The sequence below is a fragment of the Hermetia illucens genome, chromosome 1 (assembly GCF_905115235.1).
Source record: "Hermetia illucens chromosome 1, iHerIll2.2.curated.20191125, whole genome shotgun sequence".
Taxonomy (NCBI): Eukaryota; Metazoa; Arthropoda; class Insecta; order Diptera; family Stratiomyidae; genus Hermetia; species Hermetia illucens.
The window spans coordinates 52,846,170-52,869,034 of NC_051849.1; the positions used below are offsets into that span (position 1 = coordinate 52,846,170).

Sequence of the window (22,865 nt, forward strand, 5' to 3'; positions counted from 1 at the left end):
TGTCGACAGGTCCGTTCTCTACAAATGGCATAGTTATTTCGCACACTGTATCATCTGAACACTCAAATTACGTAAATAAATTAATATCTTTTTTTAAATGCCAAAATATCGAAGTTTTCCCGCTCTACGCTATAATATATACTCAAAAGATTGTGAGTGGTCGGCATTTTGATAAAATTTCGATTTTTCCCCACGTAAAGTTTTCGCGGAGAGTCAGATTAAATATAGTACGTAGATTGTGTGCAAAGCTCGAAATTGAAGTGATTGTAGGTCGTAGTGTGCAGTCATCGTAATCGCGACGCGATCAATCGCCCCCTATCAAACTTTAGTAAATAGAATAAAAGCTACCAACAGCTGCTGCCAGTGGGATTGGGAAGATGCTGACTTTTTTCGGTGCTCGACACGAGTATAGTGCGAAATACGCCTCCGAACGACTTTGCTGAAAAAGAGGAGTATCACATACCCTTGCCCGACGTGATAATAATCGCACCTATCAGATACTAAGAATAACTCAGGTGAACTATCTTTGATGATCAACACTATGGACTTGATCTTTTAATTGCGTCTATGAACCGGAACAGTTTGTGCGTTTCTGGGAAGGCTCCAATGTGTGTTGCGTGCCGGTGAAGTAACAAGAAAATAAAGGAGAAGAAAACATATTGCGGAAAACTAAGGAAGCGGCTCGAAATTCGTGAAAAAAGTGATAAACAATTCAAAAATATAAAAATTTAATGAAACCACTCAGTTAATTAATCGAGTCGAAAAAAACAATTTCTGTTGCAGTGGTGAGTGCTGTAATATCAGTAAATATTTAATAACATTCCACACGATTTCATGCATAGTAATTCAGGCAGAGGTGGAAAATGTGAAACTATCAAAGCGTTTTGTGCTTGCGTGGAGACGGTGGTGTTTCGCAAGATCGTTGTATCTTTTTGTAAACAATGAGCAGGAATACTGAAAGAAAAAGATTTTTGAGCAAATCAGAAGACTTCATTGCCTTAAGCTTGCGGATTGCCTCGATTCGCAAAGTTGCTGCCGGTGCGCTTTATAATGCACTTCGCACTGATTTGCTTTTAATTACTTTCGCAATTTTATCGATCTGGATAGATACAATATAATGAACTTCATTGTTTCTGGGCTTAGTGCTGAGTACTCAATCATCAAATAAGTATATTGTCACTGCCACTGAATAATTCCGTGACTGGATTAAAAATTGTTTACTTCGTCCATTACAGCCATAATACCATTTGCTAATTTTCATACAAATCGGCTATCGGAAAACCTTTTAAACCAACTGGACATGTTGCCTCTGATATTCATGTGGTGATAATTGCTGATAATCAATTTTAACGGATTCGGCATTTATCAACTTGAGAAGTTCCTTTGGTGTCGCAAGGTGAGGTGGGTGGTGAGGGGCACATGCGTTGCAGGTAGAGTTGCGTAAATAGTTGGTAAACGTGAAAATTCTTGTAGAATGCAAGATAAGCTTGTTTTTTATTTTTAAGTCATTCTTCTGTAAAATCGGTAGAAATTTGTTATGCAAATAACTTTGATATTTATGCATACGTTACCCAGCAAAGCTCGCATGGTGGTTGTGCTATTTTCAAGTTGCCATATACTAACTAACCGGTTACTTTGTCAAATAGAAGGTTATCACTTGTATTTGTTTATAAATGAAAAGCTGAATTCTGTTTGCTTTTGATTTGGTCAATTGGTGCTTCAATATGTGTATATTTCTTTTAAACGAGGTTTTATTGATAGTTAAAAGTCAAGCTAAGAAATTCGATTGCCGAATGTGTTTTGTAGATAGATAGATGTAGATACATGTCATCTACCGGCATATACACTTTAGATGAAGTCACTCTGATGCTTTAAATGTTTTTTTTCCATTAACACATTCAAGCTTCGATTAGTAAGATTCAATTGAACTGAATGACTGTCTATGAAAACCGTGCTGATTTTTTTAAAATCAATTAGCTTAGAAAATTGCTTCTAGCTCCATTCTATCAACAAATTCGATCAAATGTTTATGCTTGAATTCAATGTATATACAATATTCTGGCTTTTCTTCGTATGCGTGTACAAATTTTGTGAATATTTTTGTTTTAATTATTCTCGGGTATTTCAACTTGTTTACCAAAGTAGTAAACTTTCGTAATTGCATTTTTATTCCATCAATGTTTGAAAAATTCAATGTCAGATAACCTTAGCCCAAATTGATCTGATAATAGAAGCTTGGACGTTTAACCTCCATTAGGAAAATCCCAAGTCTACGTACTTAAGAGACGAGTGAAGAAAAGTAAATTTAGTCTGAATAATCAAGTCTATAAGCCCCCATGTGGAGCTATACCGCGCTAATCAAGCTATTTGGATCCTATTATCGGTGATTTTTTAAAGTGGTCAAAATGGCTTCAAAATTGACGATCAAAATTGAGCCCCTTTGAGAGATGAGTAGGGAACAGGCACTATCATCATCACCTAAGCGTTTCAGCGGGATTGTTGCATACATTTCTCTAGGACTAATAATCATCATCATCAGCGGCGCAACAACCGGTGTCTGGTCTCGGTATGTCATAGTAAGGAACTCCAGACATATCGGTTTTGCGCCGATGTCCATGAATTCATCATCATCATCAACGGCGCAACAACCGGTATCCGGTTTAGGCCTGCCTTAATAAGGAACTCCAGACATCCCGGTTTTGCGCCTAGGTCCACCAATTCGATATCTCTAAAAGCAGTCTGGCGCCCTGAGCTACGTCATCGCTCCATCTTAGGCAGGGTGTGCCTCGTCTTCTTTTTCTACCATAGATATTGCCCTTATAGACTTTCCGGGTGGGATCATCCTCCTCCATACGGATTAAGTGACCCGCCCACCGTAGCCTATTGAGCCGGCTTTTATCCACAACTAATCGTCCATCCTCATGTAGGGGGCAAAAAACTCTTTGGAGGATTCTCAAATTTTTCTTGCTAAGAACCCAAGTTTCAGAGGAATACATGAGGACTGGCAAGATCATAGTCTTGTACAGTAAAAGCTTTGACCCTATGGTGAGACGTTTCGAGCGGAACAGTTTTTGTAAACTGAAATAGGCTCTGTTGGCTGACAACAACCGTGCGCGAATTTCATCATCGTAGCTGTTATCGGTTGTGATTTTCGACCCTAGATAGGAGAAATTATCAACGGTCTCAAAGTTGTATTCTCCTATCCTTATTCTTCCTGTTTGACCAGTGCGGTTTGATGTTGTTGGTTGGTTGGTTTTTTGTGCTAACGTTGCTACCATATACTTTGTCTTGCCTTCATTGATGTGCAGCCAAAGATCTCGTATCAATTGCCGCCTGCTCGATCTGGCAGTTTGTATGTCTTTGATCGTTCTTCCCATGATGTCGATATCGTCAGTATAGGCCAGTAGTTAGGTGGACTTAAAGAGGATCGTACCTCTTGCATTTACATCAGCATCACCGATTACTTTCTCCAGGGCCAGGTTAAAGAGGACGCATGATAGGGCATCCCCTTGTCGTAGACCGTTGTTAATGTCGAATGGTCTTGAAAGTGATCCTGCTGCTTTTATCTGGCTTTGCACATTGGTCAGGGTCAGCCTAGTCAGTCTTACCAATTTCGTCGGGATACCGAATTCTCTCATGGCCGTGTACAGTTTTACCCTGGCTATGCTCTCATAGGCGGCTTTAAAGTCGATGAATAGATGGTGCAAATGCTGTCCATATTCTAACAGTTTTTCCATCGCTTGCCGCTGAGAGAAAATCTGATGTCTTGCTGATTTGCATGGAGTGAAACCTCTTTGGTATGGGCCAATGATATTCTGGGCGTATGGGGCTATCCGGCCTAGCTAGATAGCGGAGAATATCTTATCTTAGGTATCAACGTGATACCTCTATAATTGCTGCACTGTGTGATATCTCCCTTTTTATGTATGAGACAGAAAATGCTGCGTTACCAATCGTAAGGCATTGACTCGCTGTCCCATACCTTGAGCACAAATTGATGAACCACTTGGTGTAATTGGTCGCCTCCATATTTAACCAATTCGGTTGTAATTCCATCGGCCCCTGGCGACTTATGATTTTTTAACCGATGAATTGCACGGACTGTTTCTCCTAAACTTGGTGGTGGGAGTATTTGCTCGTCGTCTTCAGTTTGCGGGACCTCCAACTCGCCGATGTTCTGGTTGTTCAGTAACTCATCAAAGTACTCAACCCATCGCTCCAATATGCCCATTCTTTCGGAAATCAGATTTGCCTCTTTGTCTCGGTAGGATGAGCATCGAGGTGTATAAGGCTTCATCCTGTTCACTTGTTGGTAAAACTTGCGCGCCTGGTGCGGTTGCTCCCTGTACTTTTCTAGTTCACAGACTTGTTGGTTCTCCTAGGCTTCCTTTTTCCGTCTGTCAAGTCGCTTCTTCGCTCGCCGGAGTTCGTGATAAGTTTCTGCGCGTGCCCGTGTTCTTTGAGAATGCAACATTACTCGGTATGCGGCATTCTTCCGTTCCGTTGCTAGCTTATATTCATCGTCAAACCAGCCGTTCCGACTCCTTTTGCGGCTGGCGCTAAGTATGCTTGTGACCGTATCCATGATAACGCTTTTCAGGTGATTGTGAAGATCATGTGTTGATGCTTCATCTCCAGGTCCTCTGTTGACTGCGGTTATTGCGGCATCCATTTCCCTCTTATAGGTGTCGCGGAGGGTTGTGTTGTGGATGGCTTGAGTGTTCACTCTCACCTGATTGTCAGATGGGATTCTAGGTGGTATTTTTATTCGAGCTCGGAGCACCATGCCAACGAGATAATGATCCGAGCCTATATTGGCCCCCCCTATATGTTCTGACATTCATCAAGGCTGAGAGTTGGCGGCGTTCGATCAACACGTGGTCAATTTGGTTGAAAGTGGTCCCGTCTGGAGAGGCCCACGTATGTTTGTGGACCGCTTTCCGCACAAACTAGGTACTTGCAACAACCATTTCGTGTGACCCTGTTAATTGAATAATCCGTGTACAGTCCAGTTTTCCCCTGGCTATGCTATCATAGGCGGCTTTAAAGTCGATGAACAGATGGTGCAACTGCTGTCCATATTCCACCGACCAGGTACTTCCAACAACCATTTCGTGTGACCCTGCTAATTGAATAATCCGCAGTCCGTTATCATTTGTTTTTTCGTGTAACCTATGGGAGCCAACGTATCGCCTGAATACGGGCTCCTTCCCTACTTGGCTGTTAAAATCCCCAAGTATGATTGTGATATCATATCTGGGACAGGCTTCGAGGGTTTGTTCTACTGCCTCGTAGAAGGTATCCTTCTCCGTGATGCTGATGTAAATGCAAGAGGTACGGTCCTCTTTAAGTCCACCCAACTACTGGCCTATGCTGACGATATTGACATCATGGGAAGAACCACGCGAGACGTACAAACTGCCTTCATCCAGATTGAGCAGGCGGAAATTGGCGCGAGATCTTGGGCTGCACATCAATGAAAGCAAGTCAAAATATATGGTGGCAACGTCAGCACCTAAGACGAACCAACCAGCAACATCAAACCGCACTGGTCAAACAGGAAGAATAAGGATAGGAGAATACAACTTCGAGACGTTGACAATTTCTCCTATCTAGGGTCGAAAATCACAGCCGATAACAGGTACGATGATGAAATCAGCGCACGGTTATTGTCAGCCCACAAAAACTGTTCCGCTCGAAACGTCTCACCATAGGGTCAAAGATCTTACTGTATAAGACTTGGGTTCTTAGCAAGAAAAATTGAGAACTCTTGGTCGCGTTCGAGAGAAGAATCCTCCAAAGAATTTTTGGACCCCTACATGAGGATGGACGATTCCGTAGCCTACACAATGACGAAATCTATGAGCGATACCATGACCGTCCAGTTGTGGATAAAATCCGGCTGAATAGGTTACTGTGGGCCGGTCACTTTATTCGTATAGATGAGGATGATCCCACCCGGAAAGTCTATATGGGCAATATCTATGGTAGAAAAAGAAGACGAGGCACACCCTGCCTAAGATGTAGCGATGGCGTAGGTCAGGACGCCAAACAGCTTTTAGGGATATCGAATTGATGGACTTCTTCGCAAAACCGGGATGTCTGGAGTTCCTTATTAAGGCAGGCCTAGACCGGATACCGGTTGTTGCGCCGTTGATGATGATGATGATGAAGGCATTCTTCACGTCGAGAGTAACTACCGCGCAAGATTTATTGACCCCCATTGCTTTTTCCTCAATTTCAGTCACCATGCTGATCGCATTGATAGTAGATCTTGCCTCTCAGCAAATCAGGTAAGCGGTGAGCGCTTACCTTTAATTGATGCCATAACTGTCTTGTATGCACCTCCTCATGGGTCGAAGTCCGCTTCCTTGCATAGCCTCTTGAAGTGTTCAGTTTTACTTCTAGAGAGGACTGCTTGCAATTCTTTCCTCGTCTTCTTATATTGGTTGTGCAACTCTTCAGACTCAGTCCAGTTTCTGCTACGTTGGCTGTGTCTTCTGGCTTTAAGGCAAACTTTACGAAGTTCCTTGATTTCGGGATTCCACCAAGTTGGGCATTCGTTTCTTGAGTACCAAGCTGCGGGCATGGAAGCGTTACACACTGTTTGAATCTTTTCATGAACCTGCGCTACCCTTTCTCGTGCATTTCCCACCGGCATCGCTTCCTGCAGAAGTATTTCCTCGAATATTTCTTTATCCAGTTTTTTAGATGTCCAAACCGATACTGCAGTTTTCTTGATTCGCTTTTCTCCTGTCGTACGCTCCATCTGGAAGATGATAGCCTGATGGTCACTGCGCGTATATTCCTCGCTCACCTGCCATTGGAGTTCCTTAGATAATGTATCGCTAACAAACGTAAGGTCTACTACCGATCCCATATCCCGTCTCCGAAAAGTATTTCCGCCGCTGGTATTTGCCAGAACGACATTCACACGTGGAAATACTTCGAGCAATATGCGGCCTCTAGCATTTGCTTTGCGACTACCCTAATCTTCGGCCACAGAGTTAAAATCGCCAGCTATTATTATTGGGTTGTGGCGGCTTTCTTCGGAAGCTAATTTTTCCATCATCAGTACGAAATTATGTAGCGTGAGGCTTGGCGCTGTGTAGCAGCTGAATATGTAAACGCCGCCTACTTAAGCTCGTGTGAATCCGTCTTTCGTCCTATTGCTCGTATTTTCGATTTCTCGATCTCCGCAAGCCCAGATTGCCCCTTCTGTCTGATATAAAGATACCACTGTGGAAGTCTTTGTAATATTCGCATATAATGGCAACGTCAATTTCATTTTCAAGCACGCTTTGAGAGAGCAGTTCCTGAGCTGCGTGGCAATGGTTTAAATTCAGCTGTTGGAAATTCATTTACGAAAAGCTGAAATCGCCTTTTGTTTGTCCGTCTGTCTGTCCGTCCGCCATTTCTCTCGGAGACGGTTATAGCGATTGACACCAAATTTGGTGGAAAGGTGGGAACTGTGAAAGCTCACGCATATAGTGAGTTATATCCTTTCATGCTAGTTGTGATCATCTGGGTTGTTTTTTCAATTCCAGCGATGGATTTGATGCGTCTTCCAGTAATCATAATTCGGGTGAGTTCTGTTTTGTACGTTGCCCAACCTGTCTTACTTGGCTTCCAAAATAGAATGAGTGGAGGTGGATCCATGCCCAGTACGAAGTCACTGCGCCTGTGATCCGAGAGCGTGATATCGTTTGATACTCTCGACTCCCTGACAAGAGCCACAATGTCAGGATGCTACCGTGATGTCGATGACAGCCTGCCTGACCACGTTGAAGAAAGTGGGTTCATTACCCAAATTGAGGATCTGCAATTCGGTTCCTACCAGATACTCCAATAGTCTCCATCCTCTCGTGTTGATGTTGGAGCTTCCCTAGCATATATGGCGGGCGTAAACATCACATCCTACTATTATTTCCAAGCCTTTATTTTTGGTATATTGGTTAGCTATGATGAATGTTTCACTGGGAACTTCGTCGACGTCATTAGTGAAATAACAAGAACACCATAGAATATCCTTATCTCCCTGTTGGCTTTTTATGGTCAATTAGATCGTTGTGCTGTAACTTGGAGATCTTTTGAAACCACCATGCAGGAACGGGGTCTATCACTTTCATTGGCACATAGCAAGTCAACAGTTTCTCCTAATCCACTCATACCCGTTCACTGGCTTCAATAGCCTTGGTTGCAAATGAAGATTTAGCCAATGCTGGCCGAGCCTTCTTTGCGGCCATTTGAGCCGAATAGTTGAAGTCGTCAGAATACCGCTGCCGATTTGGTTTGCACTTAGCCACATACGCCCCAGACATTCCTTTCCCTTCAACATTGGCAGTGGTTGTTTTTTGTCTGAAGGCTGTTTGCTCGAGGGCTTTTTGCCAGAAGGCTGTTTGCTGCCCGAAGATGGATGGTAAGGTACGTAAGACTTAAGCCTCGGCAGGTTGTGCGGATTGTAGCCCAGGGTGAGGAATGCTGACAGGAGGAGACTGCTTCGGTTCGTCCACTGAGGACTGGGTCCCAATAGGGTTGGTTCCCATTTGAATAAGTGGCAAATCTGAGTCTAGACTCAGGTTCTCCATCGAAGAGCTCAGGGTTGCCCCTTCGCCCCAAAGTTGGTCGTCATGATCAAAATGCTGTTGATTTCTTTTGCTTTTTAAATTTCTAGTTTCTTTATAGTTGTCTTTTGTTTTACCGGGGAAAATAGTCGATTTCGTTAGAGCCCCGTTCTGCCGAGACAAGGCTAGTTAAAATTGGGGGTCACTGGTACCCAGAGTTCATCTTTCACGGCCATATCTTAACCACTGTGACCTTTCAGCCCTCGACGCGTTAGTCACACCTTGGCTTGGGGTTTTGATTACCGCTTAGCTTCAGGTGGCATGTTTGATTTCCCGAAGGATCCTCCTTACTGAGCTCGCTCACCAAGCCAAGGTAGGTAATCGTCGGGGAAGGTCATAGAGAGTAAATTTTCCATTTTTACAAATCGGTTCTGCTCGGGGGGGACGGGACGGCCGCCGGTCATCTCGAGCTGAACTTAAGCAGCCCAAATATCCGAATCATCACGGTTGACTAATGCCAGTACTAAACGTGTTAAACTCAATGGAAAATTATGTCACTCATTGCATGCAGTAATGACATACCCACATTTCTATCAAATTTCGTGGGCAAAAGTTCAACCGTTCTGAGTACATTGCGTGTGATAGACAGAGGGACAGAAACCCAGTCGATTTTAATGTTATCTGTTTACCACCAGTCCTTGAAAATGAGCAAGCAAGATTTCATTCAATAGACTGTGTCACTTTCCTCCCGAATTCGGAACTCACAATGAATGCGAGATACGCATTGTTGTTATATAATTTCGCGTTATCTGCACTGATAAAATTCCGCTTTATGAAAAAAAGCAAAACGTTTTCTGTTATGAACTTAATCAAGTAAACAATGGATGTGTACGGACGAGAGTACCTATGTATGTAATCAATAAACAATTAAGTTTTTACACTTACTTAATACTTTCCTTTTAAATACCATAATTGATAAATTCGCAAATTGCATTGTTTGGGAAATTTTCTGAAAACTGTGCCCGTTTTTGGTAATAAATTGCAATGCGAATTGAATGCGTCCTATCTGTGCAAATAGCATACTTTTTTTAATTAATGTATTTGCAATCTATGGTAAAAAATGTCATCCCCTTGACCGCTTTACAATTGAAAACATTACTTTCGGCATTACAATCAGTAATTGCTCGTTTGTAAGAAGGTTTGAAACTGAAGGTCGGAAATACTTCTTTAGGTCGATAAAACCTTATCAAAATCATTGACCGCATGCGGTAGCATGAATGAATATTTACAACTACTATATATTTACGTTTAGTAACATACGTTCAAATATGTGTGTTTTTGATTTAAGTTTGGAAGTTTTTTTCTAAAATTCTGGTGTCATTTTCAATACATAAAGATGCTTCTTCAATGGGGAATTAACGTCGTCTCCATTTTTCAGGATCCCAACATGGACTACACAAGCGGAACACTAGCCCTTATCGTTCTAGTGCTTTGTCTTATTTTCAAATGGCAATACAGTTATTGGACTCGAAGGAGAGTACAAGGACCACCCCCACTGCCTATATTTGGAAATTATTTTGAATGTTTCTTTATGCAGAAACATTTTGTTGATGTTATTGATGAAGTTTATGGGTAAATATCAGAAAAAACATAGAATATAAACATAAAACAACATTTTTAATCTAAATTTTCTTTTTTATCTCTTTAGATATTTTCCAAAAGCCAAATATGTTGCTTTCTATAAGTATCATATGCCATGTGTAGTTTTAAAAGACATCGAACTGATCAATCGAGTCCTCTGTGGGGACTTATCCCGAAACTATGAAACTGACTTTACTGTTAATGAAAATATTTATCTAATATGGAAGGAAAATGTGGTGAATACGAAGGTTTGGAAGCAGAAATCTATTCAGCCAGAAATACGAAAGTTATTATCACGGGAAAAAGTGAGTAAATATTAAGGATATGCGTATGCTTTATCAACTTTATTTTGGTTGATATCAAATTAAAGGTCTCGGTTAGTACTTTTCGAAGCTGGTCTTAGTATTGACATTTGTTGGACAGGTGCGGGTGTTTGGAAGTGATCATTTCTTTAACGGACATTCGCAGAAACTACTGAAAAGGTCAAGATGCTGCCATTGTATGGTGCCTAGGCCCCAAAATACCCTCCATACCGATACCTGTTCAAATAAAGTTAATAATAGTACTATACTACTATAATTTTTAGTAATTGACAGGAAAACCCCCCTTGAGTTCCTCATAGAATCACGAAGCAGTAATGTAGGCTATAGCATAGAGCATGATCCTACCAAATTTGGTAAAAATCGCACTATTACTAACAAAGTTATAATAGGTCAAAGTTGTTGCTTGTGCGCAAATTCAAGACTTCGAATGCAAATATTACTAGAAAGTGGATATTCTCACATAATATATGCATATATTATGTGCTATTATACATACATACTAATGGGACAAACGTACAGTCAAATCTCTTTATAAAAGAAATACACAAAACCTTTCATACCTGAAGCGCCTAGCTTCCGGTTTCCCGACTTGTTTTTTCTTTCTTTTATTTCTAGGTTTAACTCATCCCACAATCCCCATGTTTGCTTTATTTTTCAAGATCCGGTGCGGACCAACGCAGACACGTAAATTTTATACAATGACATGTGGAGGATTGAAGTGCTCAGGGTACCCACCTCCCCTCACATTCCCGAGCCTGGCTAGCACAGAGGCGTATAAGCACCTGTCGACGGTGCGCTTCGGTAGAGCTTCAAGATTTGGGGGTGGACCTTCACGATAATTTCCGCCGTCTTTTTAGGTGTTTGGGATAGCACTCCTCTCTTGGTTATTCGGCCACTTTACACTTTACTTATCGTTTGACGATCTTTAATTTATTTTAGTTATTACACATGGCCCTGGAAAGGATGATGCCAAATGATGGTAGCCCGCGATACACCCGTGCATAGCCAGAGTGGTGTGCTCTATACTGCTCTACGCAGCGCCAGTTTGAGCAACTGCATTGCGTACCGCATGCAATGCTGAAAAAATGAAGACGGCTTAGGGAAAGAGCGCCTTAAGAATGTGCTATGTTTTTTGAACCATCTCAGACGAAGCGACTTACGCGGTAGCCGGAATGTTACCGATCGACATTTTACCCGACGAGATGAAGACCTTCTTCTTCTGATCGACACGTTAGAAATGCCGTAAGGGAGGAATCGTTAAGCAAGTGACAAGAACGGTGGGAACGGGAGGGTTGATGGATCCACAAATTAATCACCAGCATCAAAGTGTTTCACAAACAAAACCTTAAAAATCCACATAAGATGTTAATGGAACACTATTCCCTGATTTACTATCTGAAATCGAAGTGGTTGGCTCCACTATCTACAAATAATTAGAAGAAGAGTACAAGACTGTCCTGCCCTTTATATGGAGCTCTCCGTACTCCTTATACATTAGATAAAGCTACCCAAAAACATTTTCTTCAAGCAAGGTCTACACGTATTCTGCCTTTGGGGGATGTTCTTAGATTCGCGTAGGCCAGGATACAAGACTGTTGTTAGAGATATCGAGTTGACGGACCTCGGCTCAAAACTAAAAAAATTGGAACTTCTTATTAAGACAAGGCTGGACCGGATACTGGTTGTTGCGCAATTAGTGTTTTCTGTTCACTACTTGGTGGAGTATAGGATATTCACAGAATCAGATTTTGTTTCAGTTCCACTATCATCACACTTATTATAATTTTTAATTAATTAATTCTGCCGTTTTCTATAGAACCTTATTAATTTTCTCTGACAATCAGCAGTGCTTCCCTAGTATTAAGAAGTTTAAAGTGTGACGTTGCTAATTTCTTTCAGACACTTACTGGACTTTTAGACACTTACTGGACCAAGCAAGAAATCGAGAGCACTTTTATTGTTTAATTTTTTACAGAAGTTGCCTTTCCCTTAAAACTTACTTAATTAAAATGGACGTAGGGTCAAGAAAAAGGCCGCAATTTGAGAATTGAACCCAAGAAACAAAAAATTCATTCAATTTCAAAACCTGTATACATGCCTGCTCTTTGGTGTTCGTTGTCATAATGCCTGCTAACTGCTTCCTTCTTGGGAGATACTAAGAATCGAAATTTGTTCACCGGAATTAATTTTGTTGTTACTTTACTTGTCTTTCTCTGATTAACATGAAAAATTGCGACGCATTTTTATTACTGTTTTCCTGAAGGAAGTCCTGTGAGTTGGGGTTCAAGAATAACATCCCTGCTCCTCTATTTTTGAACTTTGATTGGTTTCTGAAATGTGCGAATACTCCTTGAGAACGGTAGCGAGTGTCCTTAGAATGCTCGCTTTCTCTAGCTTGAGCGGGAATTACAACGATATAAGCTGGACAGTTTGGGCTTAAGCGAAGTAAAATGGTGGGACTCTGGCGAGTACTCATCTTCCTCTTGCCACACTAATGACGATGTTCTTTTGTATTCTGGAAAGCCAAGTGGTAGCAAACGCGAGTTCGGTATCGGGCTCTCTTGACCTGGAAGCTGGTTTCTGAAAGATTTCTAACTACATGATTCCGGTCCAAGTTAGAATTGTACAAAGCTACGCACCAACAAAGACTTCTGATATAGTGGAGAAGGATGCTTTCTTCGAGCAATTAAATGCAGTTCAGGGGAGGTTTTTTAAAGGTTACATTGTGATAGTGATGAGTGATCTGAATGTCAATGTGCACCCTAACAACACAATGGTCGGACATGTGGCGGGAAAGAATGGTCTTGGTGACCGTAAGGATAATGGTGAGAGATTCGTAAATTTCTGCAACTGCCACCGGCTCATCATTGGTGGCACATTGTTCGGAAATATAGCCTGCCATAATATCAGTTGGGTTTCAAGTGACTGGTACCGTACGAGCAATAAAATCGACCACTTTGTGATCAGAAGTGAATTTAGGGGTTGTCTTCTGGATATGCGTAACAATTGAGGTCACTTAGGTTTACTTGCGTGTTGCGTGAGTTCTCGCAGAGTTGACGGGCTAGGATTCCTCAAGTTAAACATCGACCGGCTTGACGGTCTCTTCGCAAAGTTTTTGGTACGGAATTCATGGGAATCCGAGACCTTCCCTAAAAAGTGGAAGAAGGAGATGTTCGTCAAGATTCAAGATAAATACCAATAAAACCAAGGTTCTTAGTCTGACGATTAATTACATTTTCGCTATCTGCATTAATGGATAAAGCGACTAAGACGCCGATGAATTTGTATATCTATTAAGCTTGGTTTCTTCCGACGGCGGTACCGGACTTGATCGTTGACCGACGCAGTAACAACGCTAGATCCACTTTTGCTGCCCTGTTTCTAGGACTCTCTAGATGCAGTGGTTTCAACAACAAGATTAAGGTGAGACTGTTCTGCGCAAATATTTTTTCTGTGTTGCTATATGCTATGTTACTCAAAAACTCCAAGGTTTCGCTAACATTTGTCTGGGCTGACATTATCTTAAACGTAGGACGTGCAAGGTTGGCACTGGCATGCGATGTGATCGGAAGGCGTGGCAGTGGATAGGTCATATATTAAAGAAGAGCGACAATTGCATTGCGCCCACGAGTGAGTTGTCCCAAGGGCACTTGACGCAAAACAGTAGAGAACGAGTGCGAGCGTCTCGGGAAGTCGTGAGGGGGGGGGGCTGAAGAGCATCTCAGGTAAATGCAACGATGTCGCATAGGTGTGGTTAACGTGCTATACCCCACCAAGGAGTAAATAGCAACCATATATATTTCCTAGAGAGAAATCATTTGCATTGCTAAACTTCCATTCCGTTCGTCTCGACTCAGTTCAAACATTGCGAAGAGCACGTAGTCCATTTTTTCACCATGAAATCTTACTGCATTCGTAAAGGATGGTTTGAAAGCATTTGGAGCCAAGGTATAAATTTCTCGTTCGCCTATTTTATTCATCGGAGTTTTCACCTATCGATTTTCATTTAGTCACTGATGTCTGCCTAAAGACCATTCAGAGTGGTCGCAAACGCCAAGAGGGGAGAGCTACCAGTACCAAAAACCTAAAATGATTCCTCACGTGTTGTTTTACAAAAAGTCAGATGTCCTTTCCGATGCGCTGGACTGCACCGGATTCTGAAAAATAATCAACAGCACTCAGCACTCCCCACCTTTCCAACAAATGTCAAAACTAAGAATGGCTTCCGAAAACACTGGCCGAGATTTGCATTGATGCCCAACGTGACTATATTTAGTAAAAGAAAAATTTACACCCCCTTTTGCATATATGGGGACCCCCACCCTGCCCCTTAAATTCGACTTAGAATGATGTAACTGCAAGTCTGAATGTTCGCCTTTCCCACCTTCTCACCAAATTTGGTGTCAATTGCTATAACCGTCTTCGAGAAAAATGCATGTGAAAAACAGAAATTAAATCGATTTGAATTACACAAAACCTTAAAAAGGGGACTCGCGCAAGCCTACCGAAATAATATCACCCTAGCTAAATAGGAATGAAAATAAAACAAGTCGGGAAACCGGAAGCTGGGCGCTTCAAGTATCAAAGGTTTTGTTTGTGTCTTCTGTGAATATATTTGAGTGTAGAACTATCCCATTTGTACGTAGCCCGTTATGTATATGCATGTCTGACTACCCACTTTACTATGATATTGATATTTTGTTGCAGTAGATTTACAGGGTAAAGTCAGTGATTTTAATGGGGATAATATGATTCATATTATATTTTATACAACTACCAACTTTCATAACTCTGAGATAAACTTAAGGGGGGTTTTACTCAATTTTCCCAAAAATATGGTAATACACTATTCTTAACTTAATTTTAACAGACATCAATATGGAGAGTATTTTGAGGCCTGGGCACCATATAGAGGCAGCTTCATGATTTTTTTCAGATTTTTCGGTTTGGTAGTTTCTGAGAATGGGTCTGTTAAAGAAATCATCATTTTCCACCACTCGCACTCCCCGCCTTTCTAATAAATCTCGAAACTAAGACCGGTTTCGAAAAGTACTAATCGAGACCTTTCATTTAATACCCCACATGAGTATATTCGGTGAAAACAAATTTTACACCCCCCTTTTACATGTATGGGGACCCCCCTAAATCTCAATGTAGAAGGATATCACTCACTGCATGTCCAGGGCTCCACAGTTCCCACCTTCTCACCAAATTTCGTATTACTCGGTACAGCCGTTTCTGAGAAAAGTGTTTGTGACAGACAGGCAGACGGATAGACAGACAGACATTGAACCGATTTTAATAGGGTAACCTTAAAAATAACGGCTCTACGGCGCTCGCGGAATCGTAAAATTCCGAACCCGAGTGCCGCGGTCGAAAAGGAGGATCCACGGCGGATTGCATGTTTCCCCAGCCTCATATGTATTGTAAGGCGCCGCCTTTGAGGTTCCCTTCCTGCCTTAACATCCCCAGGCCATTATATTGAAGAATACCCCCAACTCCGCCGTTTATATGAGTTCACTTTATTTGTTGACGTGTTAGAATGCGATAGAGACAGAGTGCGAATTCACGGGAAATTTTTGACCTTCTGTAACTTTGTTAATAATATTTGGATTTTTGTTCCAAATTATGCAATATATTATTACTCATAATTGTACCAAATTTTGTACTGCTCGGATTAACTTAAGGGGGTTTAATATGCTCTTATTAACTTTTTTTAAGCGGATATCAGATTGGGATGTATTTTGAGGCCTAGATTTCGTATGGATGCACCACTGTGATTATTTTCATATTTTTCGGTTGAATAGGTTCTTAGAACGAGACTTCTTACACATTTCGGGGCATACATTTTGAGCCCTAGCTCCCCTATCCCCTATTTGCCCTGTATTAACAATATCATCAGTTCTGAAAAGCAATTGAACCCTTTTATTTGATACCCTACACCCCCCTTTCACTTGTAAATTGGCTTGATAGGAGATTTTCACTTCAAAATTGAGAGAGTAATTTTAATTTTGAAAAAAAAAATTTCGGAGGAGAAGGCATTCTTTATATTTATTAAATATATATGCATATACATATGTATATCTATAGACAAGGTTTAAGCTTATTCTATGTTTTCCTCTTTCAGTTTGCTGACAACTATTCAAAAATTCATACAGTATCCAATGAACTTCTGGATTATATCAATGACGCACCGAAACTACCAAATTTTGAAGGTTTCGAGGCAAAAGAAGTAATATCAGAATATTATTATTCACGTTTCTAATAATTTTAGTTTGTCTATAACTTCAGTTAACAACAAAATTCACTTTGGAATCTCTAATTTTGGCTGCCATTCACATCAAAGCAAATTGCTTCCTAGACGAAAATTCAATTTATTTGAATTTCTACAGAAAATACTTTACAAACCATTCATCAAGTCTGTGGATGTGTTTTATGAAAGAAGCGTGAGTATGAATGAATAAGATAATGAAATGTAGTTATATTTCAATAATTTGATAAATTGAAATTGTAATAAATTAAATTTAATAGAATTTCTCAAAAAAATATCGGTCATATAGTGGGCACCGCTGTTAAAAACGAAATCCGAAGCAGGCGAGGTGCTTTTCATACCGAGAAATGTTTCTTTGACACGCTGATTCTGCCAGGATACGAAGGTAAGTGAAAGCCTTAAGTTAGTGCATTTGGTTATATCCTAATAATTTATTTTCCAGTTAATAATGCAATTGTAATTAACTACTTGTTGGGGCTCATGGAGGCATTCGAGGCAGCCAACTCACTGATGGCGTTCTGTTTATATCAGGTTCGTGGATTGTATTTCAATATTTAAGAATTCGTTTAGATTTACTATTTATGAATAATTACTTACAGCTTGCCATGCATGATGATATTCAAAGGAAAGTAAGAGCCGAAATATTTGAAAACTTGTATTTGAACAACGGTGAACTAACCGAGAAAGTAGTTGAAAAATTGTACTATCTTGATGCCGTCCTATTTGGTGAGTCGTAATAACTTTAAAAATTTTAATTTGAAGAATTAACAATTATTAAAAAAATTAATGCAAATCAAAAGACGAAATTCCGTTTTGCCGAAAAGTTTTTATTGCTAAATCTGGCACCAATTTTCTTTGGAGTAGGGAAGGTAATTGCGTTTATGCACAGTATCGTAGTTTCGCAACGGTACGGCGTCGGACTATCAATTAAATAGCTCCCTTTTATCTGATAACTACCCTGAAGCCGTTTGACACATTACTTCGGACTAGCTCCCCCTCTCCCTGCTTAGGGAGCTTTTACGTCGGGAAATTCCTTTCACAAATGGGGGGGGAGAACAAGCTGACCAAAAAGACTATACACAGGAGATTCAACTCGCAGCACATTTTTTGAAATTTTATGGAGACGGGGGTCTTGCACAAGTTCGACCGCGATGGGAGTTACGCGATCGAAATCCGCGCATAAGGGCTGGTGTTAGTGCCGTGTATGTCATACAGTGCATTGGCGTTCGCCCACTTGGTTGCGAGCAACTGGCTGCGAATTGCTGCGAGCACGTGGCAGCGACTGTCATAACAACAGGCATTGTGCAACTGTTTACGGCTTCCTTTCAGAATAATGCTAATGGATCTTAAAGGAATCACTTAGCGAATGACGATTTAAAACTCCTCTATGGGAAGCTTAAGAAACACGTGTAACATTCTCAACAATAGATTCATGTTTCCTCTCCTTGGAAGTGAGGAAGAAATAAGTGTATGCATCCAGGATGAATCTTTTGGATGCATCCGTTTTCTGCTGGAATAACACACAAAAGAAAACCATCTAGGTGACATTGATACACCAATACCACTTACCTACCTCGTCCCCACCCGAAGGGACAATGAGATTCTGTGCCCCTTTACCGCTGAAGTTGTTTTCCTCGTGTATAGTCTTCTTGCTGCTGATGAAGGTGTGTTCAGCGTTGTCCGCCATTGCAAAAAAAGAGGAGGTCGTGCCTTCCCAATCTTGTGCAGGAAAGACTGAAGACATTCATGCCCATTTGGAAGTTGGCTAAGGAAATAATCAATCCCCGTGCCTTCGGTTCAGCCATAGATCTAAAATATAGATAAGCCGCGAAGTCCATTTGCTGCTTGGCTCACTTTGCCAAGAAGTTTGCCACTGGATAAGTGTGTGTTAACGTTCTTCACGGGCAACCACCTTTCTGAAATCTTCACTCTTGCAGTTGCAGATGGCTTTACGGTCCTTAGCTAGGAGGGCAACGGGAATCACTCCTGCGATCACCATCATGACTGGTTTAGAGACAGTGTGATAAGCAGATGCCGTTCGTAAAGCTCTCCGTCTCTGTACGTGGGCAAGGTGCTTACGACACACCTCCTTATCAATGAAATATGCATACCTGCGCACCATAGAGCAGAACAGCCTGCGTTGCTCCCATAAGAAGTCGTCTCATGGTAGATATAGGGCCCCTACCATCGCGGAGACTTCAGCTGCAGCCCTCTCTAAGACCTTATCGTCAACTCACCAATCCATATGTGACTCAGGTTTGGGATTCCCTTTCTGGTCAACTTCGGTTCGCAAGGTTGAAACCATGACATTTCTGACACCAAGCGTTATAAGGAGTATTATCTGTCGCTGGCGGAACACCAGTTTGCTCCCTTCTGCCGGGATACCATAAAAACTTGGCGCTTACCTATTTTTCAATGTGAGAATTGCTTCTTCGAACTCTTTCATTGTGAAAAGAGGGTAGTCCGCATTGCCTTCCGCCCTGTTGATATCAACCCGTATGGAATGTCTGGGGAATAATAATAATTTTCCAGGTGACAAGTTTAGAGCCAAGTCCACGCGGATCCTCATTTACCTCGTTGACTAAGTTCTACTAGCCACGAGCTTTGCTTTTACATATTTATCGCTCTGCGGACTCTTCTTTTTGCTGATGTATACTCCGCCTTTATAGCGCATACCTCCTCGCGAGTTGTGTTCATCTTCAGTGTCTTATTAACCAAAACATTAATTCATATTCTATGCTATAATTATTGAAATTTTACATTAAGATCTTATAATAGCTACGCGGTTACTTAATTAGAGATCGTGGAGGCACTAATGTTGCCTGGTGTCACCTTTGCCACCTCTCTCAGAAGCTTCTATTTCGCGTTTCCCGTGTCGTGGTTTAATCTGTTCCTTTTTGGTTCCCTTATGATAATGAACTTGCCCTCAAGGAATTACGGATAGCCCAATGTTAAAGGAAAGTTATGAAGGCAATAAAAGAAAAACCGGTATTTTATTTAAAAGCGGACAAAGGAAATGCGGTCGTAGTAGCGAAGAAGACGGAATATGACGTGGCTATGTTCGAAAAAAATTGGGTGGGAGGATACTTTGAACTCAGGAACTCATTATTGAGAATCCAGCCAAACTTTGGATGTCCAACCCCGTGCTGCCAAGAATAAAGGCTACGAATTCCGGGAAATTATAGCAGCCACAAACTCGCCCACACAAAATATCGCCAAGTGGCTGTCGAATAGGTTTAAGGAACTAGGGGGACTACTCGCTGGAAAAGCCATCGGGAATAGGCTTTGTTTGCAAGCATCCCAGTCAAGAGGGCGCTTTTGTGTCTGGAGGACTGGCTACTGAGTAAAAGTCCCACATCTTTGTCATGGGGAGGGAAGTTCTACAAAGGAACCAGAGGGGTGGCAATGGGGAACCCCTATTCACGCTATTTGAGTGACATATTCATGGACAAGATTGCGAATGATCTACATTCCAAAGATCTAGTCAAGGCATCTAGATGACATTTTCAAAATTGTTCGTGAAGACACAGTGGAGGAGATGCTGGAGGTCCTGAATAGGGTACATCGGAGCCTTAAATTTACAATGGGGGTGGAGGTCAATGGAGAACTCCGGTTTTTTTATTTAAGGATCATTAGAGAGGAGAAGAGGGTCTATTTTGACATCTACAGGAAGCCCACACATACATGGCGAACGATACCAGATGTCATGATCCACCGTTTGTTCATCGTATCTCTCAGTGCTGAAAGAGTTGTGAAAGAAAAGGAGTATATAATCGACACCGGAGGGAAGAACGGCTTCCAACGGTGAATTATTGAAAGACTCATGTGGAAAAAGGCGAAACGGCAAGAAATAAGGACAATGACATCCTTTGTTAATAACTTGAAAGGGAAAAGAAGAATAGGGGTTACACACTCTGCGGCTTCGTCGTAACTGATAAGAACGGTGGTGGTGCCATCGGGTGGTATTCACCAGCTCAAAAACAGGCGGAGATCCCCAAGGACAGGAAACTAAAATATGAATCCAGTGGAATAAACATGACATGAGGTTGTGAAAAATGCTACATAGGACAAACTAAAAGAATAGTTTCGGTACGCTGGGAAGAGCACGAGAGGGATGCGGAAACGGCCAGAAAAAAGAAAAGGAGGAGCACAATTCTGAAATCAATGATAGCACGGCACATGATTGAAGAGAGACATAGCATCACATGGAACAACGTAGAAATCATCAAGGAACGCGGGAACAGGAGGAAGTTAGACCGCAAGGGAGCCTGGCGATCGTAAGGGAATCAGAAGGAAATATATTGAACTACGACACGGCCAACGTGCAATCGAAGTTTCTGAGAGAGGTGGCAAGGGTGACCCCTGGCAACATAAGAATTAATATCTTAATTGATCAGGTACTGAAGAAGGGCACAACTTGTGCCCGAAATACGTATATACTAATAAATAATACATCCCATTCCAGGAAAAAATGAATTATATTTTATTTAGATTCATTTAGAAGGCGTGGATAGAACCGACAAAATTGAAATTAGAAAAAGTACTAGTTTAACGCGGTAGTAAAATATCTTCTTGAATTTTCAGAAACTCTTCGACTCCATTCGCATTTATTTGTTTTGAATCTGAAATGCAGTAGGAAACATGAAATTCCACCTCAATTCGATGACTTAACAGAGAACGTGCAATTGGATGAAGATGTCCGAGTAGTGATTCCAATTCACTCGATTCATCTGTAAGTAGAGCCACCACTTGACATTGGTTTAGATAAGTTTAAAAGATTTATTTTCCACATTTTCAGGGATCAGTACCATTATGAAGATCCAGATCATTTCAATCCAGAAAGGTATTTGAATTTTGGTGATAAAAAGGATATCAAATATCCTTTCTTAGGGTTTGGTAAAGAGTCTCAATATTGTTTAGGTATGTTTAGATTCATTTAATATTTGAAAATTTAGTTTTATTTATATGGAGTGCTAATGCTATTTTTTGTGCCTTCCAGGTATGATATATACGTTCCTGCAAACGAAGGTAGGAATTGCGAAAATAATCTCAAGAAAGGAAGTACGAGTTTCAACGAAAACTAGTTTACAATTGAATTTTTCAATGAAAACGTTAAAATTGTTTTATGAAGAGGGCATTTGGCTAAATTTCCATCCACTTTATAAATGACATTAATAAAAAAAGTCAAAAATATACATACATTTTTTTGTTAGGGGATGACGAATGAGCATTTAAATTTCAGGTTGACTACTGTCAATATATGAATAGTGCAGAAAAATTACAGGTAAGTTGGTCAAACCGGCAGGAAATTTCGTTTATAAAAGGATATCTGAACAAATGCTTGAAATGATCAAAAAAACATGATTTTTTTTATTTGTGAAGTTTCTGAAAAAGCCTTTCTCATGGGGGAGGGAACCGCTTTTTTGCGGAACAATTAGCTGGTTATTTGTCCCCAAATTAAATATCTCAAAGTCTGTAAAGTCTGTAGGTAAGAAAAGTTAAAAATTAGCCAATATTCTGTATTGGCGTTGAGCTTACCACTTTTCAATGTCAGGTACAGGGTGCAATATGAATCTTCTTCCGTTTACTTTCTGCTTTTCTACTCTGGATTTGACTTTTTGGGATCTCTGTGAGGGTAGAGTGGTTGGCTTTGGCAACTGGCAGAGTTTGTCAATAGGGCGCTTTTTTGCAACGTTTTCATTTTGCCCGGATACGATTTTAATAATACCATCTTCTCTAGGATGTAGTTGTAATATACGATTCAGTGCTCAATCTTGTCGAGGAAGGTTTTCCTTTATTAGGATTAACTCACCGGTCTTGGGGTTTTGTCCTTTTGTCCATTACTACGCTACCGTGCGGTGGATAAATGTTTCTTGTAATTGCCTTCCACGGTTGTGGGGCACGCAGCTTTTCAGGCTCGTCAAGTTGGGGTATGTTTCCATCTTGCACAGAACTGCGCTGAACTCCTCGTAGGGAGCATCATTTCAAATGTGTGTGTCAAATGTGTTTAAGATGCCGCTACACCGATTTGACGACGACTTCCCATAATCCAAAAATTGTTAGGTT

At 41.1% G+C, this 22,865-nt stretch overlaps 1 protein-coding gene across 4 annotated transcripts; it reads left to right on the top strand.

The window, feature by feature from the left end:
• Positions 1 to 245: 245 nt before the first annotated feature.
• On the top strand, positions 246 to 21,980 carry LOC119646906 (cytochrome P450 6B7-like). Of its 4 annotated transcripts, none has more exons than XM_038047574.1 (12): positions 248 to 515; positions 582 to 785; positions 10,003 to 10,196; positions 10,273 to 10,510; positions 16,656 to 16,760; positions 16,820 to 16,974; positions 17,060 to 17,184; positions 17,242 to 17,330; positions 17,399 to 17,525; positions 21,384 to 21,531; positions 21,598 to 21,719; positions 21,799 to 21,980. In XM_038047574.1, the coding sequence occupies exons 3-12, from the start codon at positions 10,012 to 10,014 to the stop codon at positions 21,966 to 21,968; spliced, it is 1,464 nt and encodes a 487-aa protein (XP_037903502.1). In that variant the 5' UTR covers positions 248 to 515; positions 582 to 785; positions 10,003 to 10,011; the 3' UTR covers positions 21,969 to 21,980. The 4 variants fall into 4 exon arrangements, with proteins under 4 accessions (XP_037903505.1, XP_037903502.1, XP_037903503.1 ...); XM_038047575.1 differs by lacking the exons at positions 248 to 515; positions 582 to 785 and adding exons at positions 940 to 1,168; positions 1,236 to 1,396; XM_038047577.1 differs by lacking the exon at positions 582 to 785 and having other exon boundaries at positions 246 to 515.
• Positions 21,981 to 22,865: the final 885 nt, after the last annotated feature.